The 19841-nt window shown below is 38.5% G+C and overlaps 1 protein-coding gene across 2 annotated transcripts in view; it reads right to left on the bottom strand.

Moving 5' to 3' along the window:
- SPRED1 (sprouty related EVH1 domain containing 1) overlaps positions 1–19038 on the bottom strand; it is a 140650-nt gene extending 121612 nt beyond the window's left edge. For both annotated transcript variants that reach the window (XM_047863735.1, XM_047863734.1), the window contains exon 1: positions 18915–19038. In XM_047863735.1, the coding sequence (XP_047719691.1) occupies positions 18915–18946 (32 nt within the window). In that variant the 5' untranslated portion in view covers positions 18947–19038. The remainder of the gene's footprint in view (positions 1–18914) is intronic.
- Between the last annotated feature and the right edge of the window lie 803 nt (positions 19039–19841).

Raw genomic sequence — 19841 nt, forward strand, 5'->3', positions numbered from 1 at the left:
CACCAAAGTTTTTTTAAAAAGGATTGACGGTTGTATGTCAACTACTTTGGAGTCAAGGATTAACTGAGGGCAATTCATGTTTGACATACGGCAAAATGCTTAATACACGTTAGCTACTGTCAAAAATGGTATGCTTTATCAGTTATTACTGCATAAAATACATTTAAAAATGTCAATCTCTGAAATAATACAATACTGTATATGTTAACTACACAGGAATTAAAATTTAAACATTTTGAATCTTTTCTCATTTCTAAACCAACCTCTTTCCCATTTTGTCAAAGCAGAAGCCATACCTAAAAAAGACCCAGACTTGCCTCAGCAAACTAGTGGCACAGCAAGGCTGCTGATTCTCTACCAATCGAATCGTCCTTCCACTAAATCAGCATGTCACAAATTTGTTTTTGTTTTGACATTCACAACCATCATCAACTTTTTGCCTTATATGTGATACCACATGAATTAGACAAAAAATGTTCCTGAAAGGTTTTAATCACTACAGCCAATTTAAAATATTAAATCCATAAATAGATGGTAACTATGAAATTGAATACAGCACAAGCCAAACACTATTGGCTGTCTACCAGAGATTGAGGTTAATGTTATTCCTTATTAAACACATACACACATACTTTAACTTAATTAAGATGCAAAAAGTATTGAGAAAAGAGTAACTTGTCAATTTAATTTAACACCATGTTTGTGAAACAACTAAAATTATCTTACATACCACACTTTGGAAAAAGCTTATACACTACTTCAGCTACCTCCCTATTTAAAAACAATTAGAAATTTCTTCAATAAACTGGAGAAGACTGAATCAAGAGTGTGTCATTGTTTTCAAAAATTTGCTGGATTGAAAGTTTAGAAATGCTAATACAAGAATTACTAGTCACATGCGGCTATTTAAATTAAATAAAATAAAAAATTTAGTTCCTCTGTCCCACAAGCCACATTTTAAGTACTCAGCCAAAGAGCCACATAGCGGCTACCGTATTGGATAGCACAAAAAGAATCTTTCTACCATTACAGAAAATTTTATTGGAAACTATGCTTTAGATTCTCAAAGGATTCCATTAAGGACCAAATGGTACCAATTGGAAATAAGGAAATTTTTAAGGGAGAAAAAAGTATCTTTCAGTAAAGTAATAAAACCAATTGGAAAGAACTATGAGAGACAATTAATTAAAAACTAGTAGTAAAAATGTTTTTTTCTCCACAATTCCTTTATAGTCGGATGATTTCAAAGGCTGGAAATATACTAAAGCAGGCAGGAATTCCTCTGCAACTACAATAAAGTTGTTACTGCAAACGAGGAATGAACTCAAAAACAGAAAATAAGGTTGAGACTGAGGCTATATCTGAATGCATATTGGCAAACAGTGCTTACTGTGTACCAAACATTGTTTTAACATGAGTTTATGAAAATTCTTAAAATTACACTATCCTCATTAATGAAGCAATAAGGAAAGCATGCTCAGATAACAGACAGAATATCAATAATACGTATCTTTTTAAACTAATGAGTCTTGTATAATGAATTCTCATTTACCATCCCCTGATCACTTAAAAATGCTCAGGATCGACCTCCTTCCCCTACATGATCTCAACATCCTTGTGAATTTATCCCTTTGTTGCAAACAGTATTCTAAAAGGTCACTTTTCTAATCCATTTGATACATCACTTAAATGTTCACGGTCTGATTTTAACTACGCAGATATTTTGCAAAACTTAGCAATATATATGTTATATAACCTTTCACTCAGCTAACACACATTTTAAACATCTCATGTAGCACCCAAAACAGGCCCAGGCTCATTTTCCTTAAGCTTTCTTCCTCTCCCTAAAGTTTGCTAAAAACCTTTTCTTTTTGTGTGACTTCCACTTTACCTCCCTTTTTTATTCCAATCCTCTAGAAAACCCTCCTTTTTTCCCTGTAAGTACATCAAAATTCATCTGTAAATAAATCTATTTACTTACAATTTTTAGGCAAGAGTTTTTATGGATGAGAAACGATTACTGTCTTCATTAGCACAGACACTAGAAGATGTGTTCTAAGTCACATAAGTAAATGGTAAAACCGAGACTAAAATCAGTTTTCTTTTCTAGGCAGCTTTGCATATTTTCCAGAGTGCCAATTAGCATAATTCTATTCTTTCAAAATAGGTAATTCATAGTCTATATAAATTGTTATAATCTACTTGAAGTTTTTATAGAAATAAATTTAAAATTTAAGATCACTTCAATATACTTTTGCCTTTATAATACTTTTACTATAAGTAAGTGCACGAATGAAAATTTTTCTTTGGGTAATTTCCTGTTGTCTTCCCAGTTTCCTACAATTATATTTTTGTTTTGTTTGGTTTTTGTTTTTGTTTTGGGGGAGGGAAGAGGGACAGAGAGAATCTCAGGCAGGCTCCAAGCTCAGTAAAGAGACCAATGTGGGGCTCAACCCCCACAGCCCTAAGACCCTGGGATCATAACCTGAGCCAAAATCAAGAGTTGGACACTCAGCCAACTGAGGCACCCATATGCTCCTGCTTGCATTGTTTTTGTACTTCAAATAGTTTATATTAATTTTTGCTGGATCCAAACGTTCCTACTTGTATGAAAATGGCAGCCACTATCATTATAGTATACAATCATGCCCTTGACTCAGGAGCAACACCCTAATGTACCTCAAATGCTACCTCTCACCAGAGTACAATTCCTCCCAGGAATGTGACACACAAGTTAGAGACACCTTAATGCCATAGAAAATAAACATGCAAAGACTAGATGGTTAAAAACTTTCCATTTTTCTCTAATATAATTAAAAACATTTAATACTGGAAATACAACTATAGTATTAAAATGCAAGATTCACATGAATCTTTGAGATAGTCTACTAGATTTTAAAACAATTACATACTTTTTTAAGACTGCTTTGGGATGCATTCTCTTACCATTCAGGATATTTCATGAAAAAATCTAAGAAGGATTTGACACTTATTATCTATAATCTAGCTACAGCAATTCAAATCTGAATTCCCCTGAAATCCCTCACAACTTGACCTTGAAATACACTCCCTAGGATCCTATGCCTTTCAGTATTATCCCTTATTTTCATGAAATAATAAGCTGAACATAAACATCAATCTTTTGTACCACTAAAGAGATACATCCTCAGAGGACACCCCACATACACTGTAGTTCAGAAGAGGAGATTCTTAAGGTCTTGACCAGCATTGTTTTTTATATAGAATAGGGGGTCAGAGGGTGGAAACAAAGGGGTAGAGGGGAGTGGGAGATACAGGTTTCCAGTTATGAAATGAGTAAGTCATGGGGATGAAAAGTAAAGCATCGAGAATACGGTCAGTGGTATTATAATAGCATTGTATGGTGACAGATACTAGCTGCACCTACTGTGGTGGGCAGAGCACAACAATACAGAGTTGTCGAATCATCATGTTGTACACCTGAAATTAATGTACTAACAATGCCTGTCACCTAAACCTCAATTTAAAAAAATAGAATACACGGGGCACCTGGGTGGCTCAGTCGGTTAAGCACCTGACTTCAGCTCAGGTCACGATCTTGCGGTTTGTGAGTTTGAGCCCCGCATCAGGCTCTGTGCTGACAGCTCAGAGTCTGGAGCCTGCTTCAGATTCTGTGTCTCCCTCATTCTCTGCCCCTCCCCCACTCATGCTCTGTCTCTCTCAAAAATGAAGAAACGTTAAAAAAAATTTAGGAAAAAACAGAATACAAAATCATCTTCTGTCATCACAGTATGTCTAATCTGCTCTACAAAATGGTGTATGTACATGAATGCATGTATGTATTTACAGTATGTCAAAAGGTATAATGTACTTTTTGCTATCACAGTCAAAAGTTTAAAAGCCTGTTTTAGGGCACATGCTCTGGAGTCTTTTGCAGGTACGTAATCTTTGCCAAATTCCTTAACTTTTTTGCTAAGCCTCAGTTTCCTCATCTTTGTAAATGGAAGTACAGTAATGGTAGTAACATTTAAAATGGTTGTTATTGGGGCGCCTGGGTGGCTCAGTCGGTTAAGCGTCCGACTTCGGCTCAGGCCATGATCTCACGGTCCATGAGTTCGAGCCCCGTGTCAGGCTCTGTGCTGACAGCTCAGAGCCTGGAGCCTGTTTTGGATTCTGTGTCTCCTTCTCTCTCTGACCCTCCCCCATTCATGCTCTGTCTCTCTCTGTCTCAAAAATAAACAAACATTAAAAAAAATTTTTAAATGGTTGTTATGAAGACTAAATCCAAAAAATAATTTTAAGACAATGCTGGTAATCACTCCAGTATAAGCTGTCAGTTAATCCCATGCTGAGAGCTTTATAAAAAACTGCAAGGTAAAAAATTGAATCTAAGGAATCTGAGAATGAATTTCATTTATAAATAATCCACAATAGAAAAAAAAAAAATGAACTTTTGGAAACAGCAATTTATATCAATAATTAAAAAAAAACAAAAACCAGTATACTCTTCGGGGTGCCTGGGTGGCTCAGTAGGTTAAGTGTCCGACTTCAGCTCATGTCATGATCTTCATTCATGGGTTCAAGCCCCACATCAGGCTCTGTGCTGACAGCTCAGAGATTAGAGCCTGCTTTGGACTCTGTGTTTCCTCTCTGCCCCTCCCCTGCTCACACTCTCTCTCAAAAAATAAAACACTTATAAAAATTTTTTAAAACACTTATACTCTTTAACATTGTTATTTCCCTTCTGTAAATCCATCTTAAGAAATTAACAGAAGAAAACAATTATATGCAAAAGAGATGCTCATTACCATGTTATTTATAAATTTTTTTTTAATGTTTTATTTATTTTTGAGACAGGGAGAGACAGAGCATGAACAGGGGAGGGTCAGAGAGAGGGAAGACACAGAATCTGAAACAGGCTCCAGGCTCTGAGCTATCAGCACAGAGCCCGACGCAGGGCTCGAACTCACGGACTGCTAGATCATGACCTGAGCTGAAGTCGGCCGCTTAACCGACTGAGCCACCTAGGCACCCCTACCATGTTATTTATAAAGGCAAAGAGCTAGAAACCAAGTTTCACTAATAAGAGCTGTGTAAACTTACAGTACAACTTGATGAAATAGAAGCATTAAAATTATAATAATTACTAAAAAAAAACTATGCATAAGCATAGAAATTCTTTTAGTGTATCAGGTGAAAATGAATAATAAATATTTGTACGTACACTAACGAAACAAGTAAAAACTGTATGTATGGAACAAAAGCAACTGAAAATTGTGCTGAGTTCTTTTATTTCTTTCTTTCTTTAAAGTAATTATTGCTCCTTGTCCTCCTCAAAACAAAGAAAAGTCAGTGTCTTAGTCCATTCAGGCTTCTATAACAAAACTGCACAGACTGGGTAGCTTATCAACGACAAAAATTTATTTCTTAACAGTTCTAGAGGCTGGGAAGTCCTAGCACAAGGAGCCAGTATGGTCAGCTGAGGACCTTCTTCCAGTAGCTGTGGACTTTTCTTCATTGTGCCCTCACATGGTAGAAGGGGCTAGGATCTCTCTGGAGCCTCTTTTTTTTAAAGGCACAAACTGCATTCAGGAAGGGCTCCACCCTCAAGATTTAAGCACCTGTCAAAGGCCCCACCTCCTAACATCATCACCTTTGAGGGTTAGGATTTTGACATATGAATTTACAAGGGGACACAAACATTCAGACTACAGCAGTCAATTAAAAGGATTCAGCTTAGTTTCACTGTTTTCTTCCTACTACCTAGATCACTATTTGAGACAGGGTAAATGCAAAAATGGGGCTCAAAGTTAGCCAGTAAGTCAAACTATTTTTCTGTGACGTATGTGGAGGCCTTGCAGGCATTACATAGGTTCAGACTCAACAGCAATAGGGTCTATACGACATCAGATAAATTTTTTCTTTTTGGCTCACTCAGAAGCTAAATTTGCTCTCTCCAGAAGTATCAAAATGATGAAAAACAGGAAAACTAAAGTGTTTAGAGGCCAACTTCTCTCATTCATCTCTGCCTCTCCCCTTCCTTTTTAGTGATCATAACATGGAGTTGAAAAATATCTTAATTTGATACATTTATTAAACTTATTTGTTATATTTTCTTAACTTTTACTAAGCTAATTAAGCTTGGGTTTTTTGGATTAAATAATTCTCAAGAAAAAAAGTATATGCAATTTTCATCAACATATTTTTAAGTTCCTGATTTACGTTCATTCAAGGTCTTGACTCATGAATGTCAAATTCATTCCTAAACCAAGTTTAAGTAATTACATATCTAAAACTATTTTTAATTAACAAGTTATAGTTTCAGAATTATAAGCTAATCAGTATACATGAGAATATAAACAGATTTTTGCTTTAGTTGTTGGTAACTAAAATGAACATAAGCTTACAGACCTTAGCTGTCCAAATTCAAGTTAAGATACTAAATCCAAAGTAATGAACTGCTAATTAGCAGATTTAGCCTATCTCACCTATTAAGTAGAAATCTTAATTTGAGTACGATTGCAAAAAATTAAGTTTCTAAATCTTTAATAAGCTGAAAAAAAAACTTCCTCTCCCTTCTCTCCCACAAAAGTAGATTTTATGCCTTGCATACAATGATATTTCAAAACTCCTGCAATCAACTAAGATGACTTTTTCCACTGAAAATGACAGAGATGTCAAATCTACTCAGACTTACAAAATGTGCACAGGTTTTAAAATTGCTTTAATAATTCTAGAAATACACTCCTTGTATCATTAGTTGTATTAAGTACCGAACAAAAAACTGGCTAGAGCCAGGTCTTTGCCCTAGTGTCTTCCCAATACTAGTTATTAATCCTCTTCTTTCATTCTTTGCTCAGAACATAAAAAAAATGTTCACAACTTAGATTCTTGTATTTTTTGCTTGTTGGAAGTTTTAAATTTTAAGTTTTTCCACAAAGCTGCTTTTTTTTTAACATTTAATCTGAAATACAATTATTTCCAGCAGGTCAATAATCCTTTTTAAAATATAACACTACCTTAGGCTAAATGAAAATGAGCACTGATTATTTCATGAACATAGTACCTTTCTTCTCAAGAACTGAAAGTCCTTTTTAATATTCTCTTATCTCTAGTCAAAAAATGTGTGTGGGGCAGGCGGGGGGGGGGGGGGGGTTACTTTGCCTTAACATCCCTCCAAAGTAGGGATGTTTTTATCCTGGTTTTATCCTGGTTTTTTATCCTGGTTTTATCCTGGTTTTACAGATGGAGAATCAAGCACAAAGATTTACCAAAGTCTTAACACAACAGCCAGCAGTAATTGCAGGAGCATGTTAATTGTGAACACCAATTATAGAAGTTTAGTGAATTTTGTTTTGAAAAGGACTTTCTACCCACATTAAGGCTAGAGTACCCCCCCAATATAAAACCTTCTGCCAAAGACAGTATAATGTATTTAGATAAAACCCTACAGTTTCTGTCAACATCTTGATTAGCCTCTTAAAAAACCTTAAAGTTCTCAGTAAAATCCAAATCTGCATAATTTATTCAGATGTCTATCTTCCCTTCTCTAACTCCCAACATCCATAATTCCCAACATCCCTCATTCCTGATATGATCACTGTTACCTGAGATCCTATCATTTCCAATATTCTCAACTCTTCCCAGCTAAGCCCTTTGCTCTCTTCTCTTTCTCCCGATGGCACCCTCCTTCTTCAACTTCCAATTCCAAAATCCTTATTTCCCTCTCTTCACATGGTAAAGGCAGATGTCAGCATTCATACTCCCACTCTACGTCACTCATACCACACATACGTTAAATACATTGGTGCTGGCTCAAGATTCTTCTCCACCTCAACTCCTAATACCATCCAACCCAGCAACTTAGAACAGCCATATTGTTGACCTTTTTAATAAATATTCTAGCAGATCCTGGCTCCTCTACCCCAACAACCTGTTTCTACCTTAATATTCTTTAACTTGTCATTACTCTGGAGTCTGGCTTCTCTGACCAAAATCTACCTTTCGATTTTTCCACTTCGACTCTGCATGCTCTTTAACTTTACCAAAACTTCTAGTCCCTCAAAACAGCTATCACTTCTATGTGTCTACCGATCACTTCGACCTTATCTTTTTCCGTTAAAATCGAATCTGGTGGGGCGCCTCAGTGGCTCAGTCGGTTAAGCATCCAACTCGATTTTGATTCTGGTCATAATCTCATGATCTCATGGTTTGTGAGATCGAGCTCCACGTGGGGCTCTGTGCTGACAGTGTGGAGCTTCCTTGGGATCCTCTCTGCCCTCTCTCTCTGCTCCTCCCCTGTTCATGCCTTCTCTCTCTCAAAAATAAATAAATAAATAAATAAATAAATAAATAAATAAATAAATATTAAAAATAAAATAATAAAATAAAATAAAATAAAATAAAATAAAATAAAATAAAATAAAATAAAATAAAATAAAATAAAATAAAATAAAATAAAATAAAATCTGGCCGTTAATTGTATGAGGTACAATGTGGTACAAATACAATGCAATTTGAATCTCAGGTCTACCACTTACTCCCTTGTGTGGCTGTGGGCAAATTACTAAACTGTTCCTAAGTCTCAGTTTTCTCCTCTGTAAACTATGGATAATACTTAGCTCACATGGTCATTAGCAGGATTAAATCTAGCACAGCTTCTGACAAGCAGTAAAAGAGTTTGGTAGACTTCTCTTTCCTGGACCTTGTTCTGCCTTTTACTCAACCTTTCCTTAAATGCTTCTTTCTCTTCCTCTCCACTACTAACATCACCCCATCCTACAATAATCTCAACTCCCACCTCCCCCACTGAATGTGTATAACCTTACTCTTTGTTGTCTCCACATCATTACTTCCCATTTTGTCTTTTAATACTTTCCCTCTGAACTCTCCTACCTCTCAAGACTATTCTGTCATTTGCTGTCTCTTAAAAAACACTGCTGTTTCTCGCTCTTCATCTTCCCATTACTGCTTAATATTCTCCTTGGGCAATTTCTCCCTGGTTCAACTATTACAAATACTGAAGACATCACCTCTAAATTCTACCTTCTCAACCTTCTGTTGGCACCAAACCTGTATTTAAAATACTCTATGAGGCATTTTCTAACTTGATACTTAGGTAGGCAAATTTTAGAAGGCCAAATTTGAGTTGTTCTCCCATTAAAAACTTTTGTCTCTTCCCACTTCATTTAAAAACATCACAGAGGCCTAAATTTAAAATGCTGAAGTCATCCCACATTCTTCCTACTCCTTCCTTCACATCCAGTCAAGTGATTATCTGGACATCTGAACTGCCTCACAAATTCATCCCCAACAGTTCCAAATGCACTTCTTCTTCCAGCTGTTTTGTCTTGATTATTACATCTTCCTCATCAGTTGTAGTTCATTTCCTTCTCCCTCCAATCAACTGTGCAAATGAGTCCTGGTATTCAGCCTTCTACACAAATTTGATATCACTCCCTCGCTTAAATTAATAGTTCCTCACTGACTCCACGATAAAGATAAACTGGTGCTTTTCATGAAGTATCCTGACTGACTTGCAGTGGGGAGTGAGAGAGGGTAGCTCAAAGAACAAATTTTCTGTGAACTCTTAGTGTATTACCTGAAAAATTAATGGGAATTCTGTTCAAAATTGTTTTCACTGACCAATTAAAATAAATTTTCCTCAACTTGTTAAGAAAAACAGATTTTCAGGAACTTCTTTCACGTTCATCTTCTGGGTGTCATGCACCAGGCCTAGCCACCACCTTTTGCCCCAAGGTTGCTGACACAAACTTAAACGCAAATCTAGACTTCTCACAATTGCCTCCAACATGCTTCATATCCCCCTACCGCTCCTGCAAATAAGTGTCTCCCAAAAGTTATTGCTTTCCTCTAAACTTTCTATTTCCCCGTCCATGCTTGTTCTTGTTTTGTTTTCCCCCTCCCTTCTTGAAATGCCCTTCCCCTTTCAATCATCCTTATCTCTGGCTGACTCGTAAAATCCGACCTCTTTTCTGAAGCCTTCCTTCATGCAACTCCCACACTGCCATCCACTGCCAGGTAGAATCACTTTCTCCTTGAGCCTTGAAGAATTTGCAGACACAGAACACACATCACGTTTCACACGGATCTAGTTCCCTTTTTGGATAGTGAAAGCAGTTATCAGGGTATACTTATCTTTGCACCTCCAGGGCTAAGGAAAAGTCAAGTACCTAGCAGGCACTCAAATGTCACTGCACCGAAATTTTTTTTTTTAAGTTTATTTATTTTTGAGAGAGAGAGAGAGAGAGAGAGAAGGGGAGAGGCAGAGAGAGAAGGAGAGAGAGAATCCCAGGTCGGCTCCACATTGTCATTGCAGAGCCTAACATGAGGCTGGAACTCAGGAACTGCAAGATCAAAGACCTGAGTCAAAATGAAGAGTCAGATGGGGTTAACTGACTGAGCCACCCAAATGCCCCTGCACTGAAATTCTCAAAGAAAAGTTACTAATAGTATCTGTCCTGAAAAACTAAGAAAGCCATATAACTAATTCAAGCAACTAAAATTCTGTAATGTTTTTACATATTATCATGAAAGCAAACCCAAAACTGACCGCTAATTGCAAACTCAAAATATCAATGCAATTCACAAAACTGGATAAAAAAGCTTGGTGACTTTATGCTAAATAAAACACTCTGATATTAGTGTTTTATTAGAATTCTAGAACCTTTATACTAAAAGATATCCTAAAATTGACCAAATCCAACATCTTCATTTTAAATGAGAAATATTAAGTCTAAAATTCTAGGAAGTAGAAATATAAATCTATATTCATGAACGCATACTACAAATATGTAAATTATTAAAATTTACTTAAATTATTAACATTTACTTCCATATTATGGGCAGAGACTGAATGACAATGCTTCACTTCTGGCATTTAAGAATGTATTATTTGTGGGGCACCTGGGTGGCTCAGTCGGTTAAGCACCCAACTTCAGCTCAGGTCATGATCTCATGGTTTGTGGGTTCGAGCCCCTCATCAGGCTCCATGCTGACAGCTTGGAGCCTGGAGCCTGCTTGGGAGTCTGTGTCTCCCTCTCTCTCTCTGCCCCTCTCCCGCTCACACTCTGTGTGTGTGTGTGTGTGTGTGTGTGTGTGTGTGTGTCTCAAAAATAAATAAGTATTAAAAATATTTTAAAAGACTGTATTATTTCTCTTCCTTAATCTTCAAATGTGATAAACTACATCAGTTTTCTCATGTTGATCCACTCTTGCAATCTCAAGATAAACCCTGTTTGACTATGAGGCTTTGTTTTTAGTTCACTGAATTGAATTTGATTTGCTACTTCTTGAAAATTCTCAACCATTATCTCTGAATATTTCCTCTCCTCCCTAATCTCTTATTTTGAAACTGTTAGCTGTATGTTGGACTTGTTCATTTTACCCTTCATGTTCTTTTTTTTTTTTTTTTTTTAAGAGAGAGAGAGAGAGAGAATATGAGTGTGCACGCTAGTAGGGGAATGGAAGAGAAAAGAAAGGGAGAGAGAGTCCCAAGCAGGCTCTACGCTCTCAGCAGAAAGCCAGACGCTGGGCTCAAACCCACACTCTATGAGATCATGACCTGAGTCATGACCCGAGGTGACGTCAAGAGTCAGAGGCTTGATCAGCTGAGCCACCCAGACACCCCTACCCTTCATGTTTCTTAATCTTCCTATTTTATAACTCTATCTATGGGGTTCAACCTTCTGGGCTTCAGTCTGTAGCAGGAGATTTTAACCTTTTGTGCCAGTAGACCTCTCTGGCCATCTGGTGAAGGCTATGGCCCCCTTCTCAGAACATTAAAGACTTAAAACAAAATACACAGGAATACAAAAGAAATAAATTAGAGGCACCTGCATGGTTCAATAGGTTAAGCATCTGACTCTTGGTTTCAGCTCAGGTCATAATCTCATGGTTGGTGGGATGGAGCCCCACATGGGGCTCCATGCTGACAGTGCCGAGCCTGCTTGGGATTCTCTGTCTCCCTCTCTCTCTGTCCCTCCTCCACCTGCACTGTCTCTGTCTCTCTCAAAATAAACAAACTTAAAAAAAAATTATACTGAAATAATTATCAAAATATTTTCTAATTTTGATATAGTAATATATATTTTATTAACACTAAAATATTTATAAGCTCTACCAATGGTTTAATAACTAACTTCATTCATTTCTTTCTAAGTAAGCCTTACACCCAATGGGGTGGTGGCTTGAACGCATGACCCTGATATCAAGAGTTGGACATTCTAAAGACTGAACCCACAAGGTGCCCCTACTGTAACTTCAAAGTAGTGATGACTACAAGTGCTATTTCAAGGTATCTGTAACAAATGAAGAGTAACTGTACTGTAAGAAAAAAAATCTGATTTATATTGGTATTATAGGTTGAATTAATATCCCTCTAAAAAAATGTGTTGAGTTCTAACCCTCTACCTCAATACAACCTCATTTGGAAATAGGGTTGCTGCAAGCGTAATTAATTTAAGAGAAGGTCATGTTATACTTCTCCAAAGAAGACACCCAGATGGCAAACCGACACATGAAAAAATGCTCAACATCACTCATCATCAGAGAAATACAAATCAAAACCACAATGAAATACCACCTTACACCTGTCAGAATGGCTAACATTAACAACTCAGGCAACAACAGATGTTGGTAAGGATGCAGAGAAAGAGGATCTCTTTTGCATTGTTGTTGGGAATGCAAGCTGGTACAGCCACTCTGGAAAACAGTATGGAGGTTCCTCAAAAAACTAAAAATAGAACTACCCTACAAAGGGACACATGCACCCCCATGTTTATAGCAGCACCATTGATAGCCAAAGTATGGAAAGTATGGAAAGAGCCCAAACGTCCATCAATGGATGAATGGGTAAAGAAAATGTGGTATATATACACAAATGGAGTATTACTTGGCAATCAAAAAGAATGAAATCTTGCCATTTGCAACTACGTGGATGTAACTGGAGGGTATTATGCTAAGTGAAATTAGAGAAAGGCAAAAATCATATGACTTCACTCATATGAGGACTTTAAGAGACAAAACAGATGAACATAAGGTAGAGAAACAAAAATAATATAAAAACAGGGAGGGGGACAAAAGAGACTCATAAAAATATAGAGAATAAACTGAGGGTTGCTGGAGGGGTTGTGGGAGGGGGGATGGGCTAAATGGGTAAGGGGCATTAAGGAATCTACTCCTGAAATCATTGCTTCACTATATACTAATTTGGATGTAAATTTTAAAAAATAAAAAATAAAGTTAAATTATAAAAAAAAAAAAAGAGGTCATACTAGAGGAGGCTCCTAATCCAATGACTGATGTCACATGGCCACATGAAGACACACAGGGAGAACATCATGTGATGATGAAGGCAGAAAATGGAATTAGGCAGTTTCAAGCCAAGAAATGCCAAAGATTGCCATCAGCCACCAGAGGCCAGGAAGAGACAAGGAAGGATTCCCCTAATGGCTTACTAGGAGCATGGCCCTGCCATTCCTGGACTTTCTTTCAACCTCCAGAATTGAGACAATAAATTTCTGTTGTTTTAAGCCATCCAGTATTGTGGTGCTTTGTTAATATTAGGGCAGCCCTAGGAAACTAACGCCTGTCACAAGTACCTCTGATGCTACTATGGTTTGTTGGAATTTCCTTCAATTATAAATGTAAGCAAGTTTCAATTAGAGATTAGTAAAAAACACTCTCAATTCTAAAAACCCTATGTCTAAGCAATTTAACACCTCAGTCTAAGACCCAATGCTAATGAACTGTTTTAACAAAAATAATGAACAATGCTTAAACAAAAATACATCACTAGATCTTTTTCATTTCAAACCATTCTGAGTGCCACAAAAACATCTCAGGGATTTGTAATGACTTTGGCTCTGGGCTCTAAGATGCAGCTATGACACAAAACTTTTCATAAATAGTGAATTAAATCTAACTGTTAAAGAATGAAAAAATTCATTATCCGCATTAACTTCTTAAACTAATGAAGTTGTAAAATTATCCCTTAGTCTTAGGTTAATATGATTAGTATGAAAAACCTAATGAAAAGACTTACTTTTGACACTTTTTAGCCAGTAAGTAAAGCATGAGAGCTAGTCTCTTCTTAGGACATTCCTTTTAGAACTATTCAAATTGGTGTTTAAGCCCAATAGCCTTTTGCTCACTTATTCATCCAGAGGCCATATTTCTTTAAAAGAAAAGCAGTACAAACTTCTCACATCTATGAGGTGTATATATATTATCAAAAACAAATGGCTATTAAACCTAAAATAATAAAGTCTTAACAGATTATTAAGGTACCAAGTGTTTTCAAATTTTGTATCTTGGTTCTTCAAAATTCATGCTCTTACTTCAGCTTCCTACCAGATTTCTACTGGAAGTCTTTTATTTGCTTAAACATGTCAAAAGCAATATAATAAAATTAATCAATTAACCAATGCACATGTTACAAGTAGTCTGGCGACTTGTAACGTGCCTATCACTGTATTACTTTACGGTAATTTAGTACAGGAAGGGCTTATAATGATGCTTAGTTCAAGCTGCTCAAATGAAACAAGCAAACAGAAGCCCACAAAGGCTGTACTTGTCCAGAATCACAGAATAATTAGTGACAATGACAAAAAGGCATCTCCCAATTCCAAGTCCAATGCTCTTTACATTAAACCATACTGCATGAAAGTTGGTAAGAGGTAAATTATCTGCAAAAACCTTCTATATGATGACTTTATTCTATTTGTTTCAAGTTTATTATTTTTTTTGAAAAAGAGAGAGAGAGAGAGAGAGAGAGAGAGAGAGAGAGAGAGAGAAGGGTGTGAGGGAGGGGCAGAGAGAGATAGAGAATCCCAAGCAGGCTCCACAGTATCAGCACAGAGCCCAGGGGTGGTTGATCTCACCAACCATGACATTATGACAAGAGTTGGACACTCAATTGGACACTAACTGAGCCACCCAGGAGCCCCTAATTCTATGTGTAATATGGTATTTTAAAACAGTCTGGTTGCCCAAAACAACCTAACTAGTTTTTGGGGTATTTTTAATCAATTTTATTTTACCACCCAGCACTTTAAAAATAGGAACAAGATGGGGCGCCTGGGTGGCGCAGTCGGTTAAGCGTCCGACTTCAGCCAGGTCACGATCTCGCGGTCCGTGAGTTCAAGCCCCGCGTCAGGCTCTGGGCTGATGGCTCAGAGCCTGGAGCCTGTTTCCGATTCTGTGTCTCCCTCTCTCTCTGCCCCTCCCCCGTTCATGCTCTGTCTCTCTCTGTCCCAAAAAATAAATAAAAGTTGAAAAAAAAATTAAAAAAAAAATAGGAACAAGATCTCATTTCCACCTTCAAAATTGGCAAAAATTTTTTCAAAAAGAACTGGACAGACATTTCAAGACATAAGCACTCTCATATACTAAGCTTTTCTTTTCTAGAGGGCAATTTAGCAGAAAAAAACTTAAAATTTGCATCTCCTTTAAGTCCACTCCTAGACTATCTCAAGGAAAGAGTAAAAGATTTAAATGAAGACAGAACTCAAGATCAAATGCAGCACTGTTCAGGAATAACAGAATAGGTAACTGGTTCAAACTAATGTATATTATATACTGCACATAATACAGTCATCAAAAGCTGTTCTACGAAATAATGATACAGAAAAGTCACAACATAATAGGGTATCATAGTTTCTACTACGCAACTCCACTCTACAGAGGATACAGATATATCCATAAAATAATAAAGAAGGAATTCATTACAGTGCATGGAACATAGTAAAAATACAATGAATGAATAGGATTCATCATCAACATCATAGGAAAGGTTTAATTATAGTATATCAAATGTTTAGACTTGTTATCTGAATAATAAATACACACATTATTACCTACTCCCTTTAAAGACTATTTTGTACATTATCTGAAATTACTACTCTTGCAAGGAGGAAATTATTTTTTTAAATAACACTTTTAATGCAGTTCCAGTTATTACTGAAGTTTGGAAAAGAAAAGCAGACTTTTACCAATCGTTCCCTAAATTTGACACTGCGTAAGATCAAGTCTTACATATAACAAATCCTTCATTAGTTACTGATTACATACATATACACAATCAACTTTTGAGAGCTATCTGTCTCTCTACACAGAACTTTAATTTCAAATAACAGAGCATGTACTAGAGGATTTCAAAATGAGGCCTCTAAAGGCCTTACTGGATTTTACCACAATATTTGTCTAGAAAAAGTTAAGTTTCCCAAGATACTGGTGATTTTCACTTTTTTTAAAGGCCGAAATCAGGTGGAAAAAACATTTAAGTGTTAAGAACAGTCTCTAATGTAATTAAATTCCTATTGATTATGGCTTCTAAAAAAGGAGAAAAGTGGGGAAAAAAATATATGTAAGGCCCAAATAAAATCTGTATCACAGGGCGGTTTTACTATGCTGAGGCTTTAAGGGCGTCTACAATAACATACATATTTTTTATTTCTTCAAACTATATATGATTATAAATAATAAATTGCCACTTCAAAACATTACTATATATATTAAAAATAAGATAAACTGTTGGAATAAAAGCTACATTCCAAAGAAGTTCACACTTTGTGATTTGGCTAATGTACAATGTTGGCTCTAATAAAACTGATTACCAGATGAACACATCACTTCCTAAAATAAAAAAAATTTTTTAAATAAAACCCCCAAGAGTTTGTCCCCAGGAAGAATTAACGTCTCCTAGAGAAATAATATATACGCTAAAGCATATTTTTCTGTTCTATCAAAACTAACATAACAAAGCCCCTAGGAAATAACATATTAATAAAGCAGGAGAAATTCATGAAAGCAGAAATCTAAAAGTCTGAGTGAGCCAACTGCCAAGTTCTTATATTAATTAAATTTAAAATTTTTTAAAAAAACAATCCTCTCAGTAAAACTTGTCATTTGGTGTTTCAAATATCAACATATTTAGGATTAAACTACTGGGAACTTTTACTCATTTCAGTGTTAACAGCAGTATCATCCACCTGATTTTGCTACCTTTTTGAAAAACTTGGATTCTTAATATGTCCATGGCCAAGTATTCTAGAAAGAGCCCATTTAGAAACAATTTATTTTACACGTGTCAATTCACGTTCCCTCATTTGTTTTTCTAATAGATGCATCCAAAAAGGAAATATTAGTATTTTAGTTTAAATATGGTAATTCGCCTTTTTCCATCTCTCAAATAGAACTTGACATTTTGATCCAGGCTACTTTCTTAAAAGATAACAGTAAAAATGATCGTTATTCCGTTCAGGATTTTTAGCAGTTTTTCCCCTAACTAAGCGTTATCTGAGATACTTCTTGATCTCTCTCAAAGTAGGTCTAATCTGCGGAAGGCAATGAGACAGTGTACTGCACTGTGAATGGACAGCCAGGTATTTTATGAATGGAGGCGATCACGTGATCCCAGCACCTCCCCGAACTGATATTTCCCACATAACTGTGTCAACATTCTGAGAACAGGGGTAGTTGTTTGTGTGTGCGTATGTTTTTGAATTTAACCTGTAACTTCGAATTCTCCTTACTCCCTGAACTCAAAAATCTACACGAAGACAGACCGTCAAGCTTCGAGTTTTTATCTTGGGAAATCCTTTCAAGATGTCCAAGGTGATGGATGTTTAATTATTTTTTTATGAATGAAGAGTGTGCTATGCAAATGAGGGCGATTCACAAAAAGAGAGAGAACATGGCGGCCACTTCTGCTTCTAGACTGCACTGACACTGCAGCAATCTACCTTCTCCCACACCCGCTCATCAGAAGAGTGTGCTGGGGGGTGGGGGGGGTTGAGAAGAAATGCCGCTTGGCATTTCTCAAGCTATTTTACGTTAAACAGGCCTAGGCTTTCGGATTTAAAAGTCCACTCAAAAAGGTCTGACTCGAGGAATGCACTTGATTTAAAGGAATGCATCCTAGGACTAGTCCTCTCTTAACTCTTTCCAATCCTCCAGAGATAAACAAAACTTGAACTTAATTACAAGAAAACGATGCAAACATTCTGCATGAATATTAAATCCAGTCTCAATAAAAACTGTTCCCGCAACCATTATGCCTTCCGGCAGCCGTTACTTTAAAGCAAAAATATTTAAAAGGCAACGTATTACGTTTGGAAAACAAACAGCCCAAATAAAAACTTAAAACCATGACAGTCCAGAAGTTAATGAAGTTATCAACATATTCAGCAACGTAAATACTGTTAAACCAACGTAAATGGTGTTTCTCAACACAGCTGAAGGATAAAAATTAAGATTCAATATTCTTCTATGCTCCTGGTAAAGACATGCCCAGCATTCGCAAAGGTAAAATATAACAGTTCAACATCTCCTACACTCCAGGTGTCCTTAATGTCATTAAATTCTAAAAATGTTTCCCTAGTTCCATTTTTTTACATGAAGCTTACAGGTCATAAGTTTAAGGTGGGGGGGGGGAGGCTTAATCGGTATTTAAGAGTCACTGACTCATCGAATTAAGATTCAAGAGCAGTTTGCAGCAGGAGGTGCTCCCACACACTAGTTTCCAAGTGAAATAGCTATAAAGGAAACAGGATGGATATTCAGGTTATGTTGATAGGTATGTTAAGTGAAAAAGGACAAGCCAGGGGCTTCCAGGCAAAGAGGTAATTTCTACCCCGCCACCATCCATCCACATTACTCCATCTCATGGACGTACAACTGCCATCCCACCCCAACATTCAATACCCTCCCCAAAAGTGAGCAAGCAACTAAATGCATGGGGGGTGGGGGGGGGGGGTGCTGCCATTAAATAAAATGGCTAAAAAATCAAACGTTATCTCCAGAATTAGATGCACCGAACTCTCCAGGTTTGCAAGCTTTCCGGCACCCAAGTCTCGGAGGGGTCGTCGAAAGGAGGGGGGGGGGATACTAATCAAGATCAATGAGGCGCTTACTCGTTGTCAGAAGTCGCCGTCTCCTCGCTCATCTTTCCCTCACCGCGATCCGATCTGGAGATGGAGGAGCAAGAGCAGGCGGAGGAGCAGCAGCAGCAGCAGCACCGAGGGGCAGGAGGCAGCGGCGGCCGGGGGGGCGCGGGGGCAGCAGCTCAGGGGCCTCACCATGGTGGACGCCTCACCCGGAACGGTGCCCCCCCAGCCGGGAACCCCGGCCACCCCCGCAGGGGGGTGGCGGCAACAACCTCCGCCGTGGCGACCCCAGCCTCTTCCTCCGCCTCAGCGCCCAGCCAAGGGATCCGAGGAGGCCAGGGAGGGTGGGTGGAAAGGAAAAAGAGAAGAGGGGCTGCGAAGGCTGACTGGAGAGCTGCACCTCCCGCCACCAGGGTGGAGCGCGGCGGGGTCCGGCCAGGAAGGAGCGGGCGGGCGGAGAACCCGGGAGCAGAGGCGGCGCTTCCCTCAGGGATGCGGCGAGGAGGAAGCTGAGCTCCGTTCGGTGGGGGCCGGCGGGAGGGTGCCGAGCCCAGGCTCCGGGCGGCGGCGGCGCGGTCCTGCCGGAGCCCACCCCACCATCTCCCACCTCGCCGCCGGCTGCCCGCTCAGCGCCCGGCGGCGACCGGGGCGGTCCTCAGGGACGAGCAGGACCGAGCGAGGGGCCTCGCGGCGGCAGATTCCTCCAGACACGCTCCAGCCGGGACAACTCCAGCAGGGGGAGGAGGGGGCGGCGGGGAGCGTGTGAGGCCAGGACAGGCGAGCCGATCGCCCCCACCCGGGCCGGAGCAGAGCGGGCGCGCCCAGGAGACAGGGTACCGGGAAGCAGCGGGAGAGCGAGGAGGACGGCCGCAGGTCCCCCCACCAGCCGGTGCCCACCAGCAGCTCGGCGGGCCAGCTCCTCACACCCGCCAGAGGGGAGCCGTGAGGGGGGCG

This window comes from Prionailurus viverrinus, chromosome B3 (genome assembly GCF_022837055.1).
Source record: "Prionailurus viverrinus isolate Anna chromosome B3, UM_Priviv_1.0, whole genome shotgun sequence".
Lineage (NCBI taxonomy): Eukaryota > Metazoa > Chordata > Mammalia > Carnivora > Felidae > Prionailurus > Prionailurus viverrinus.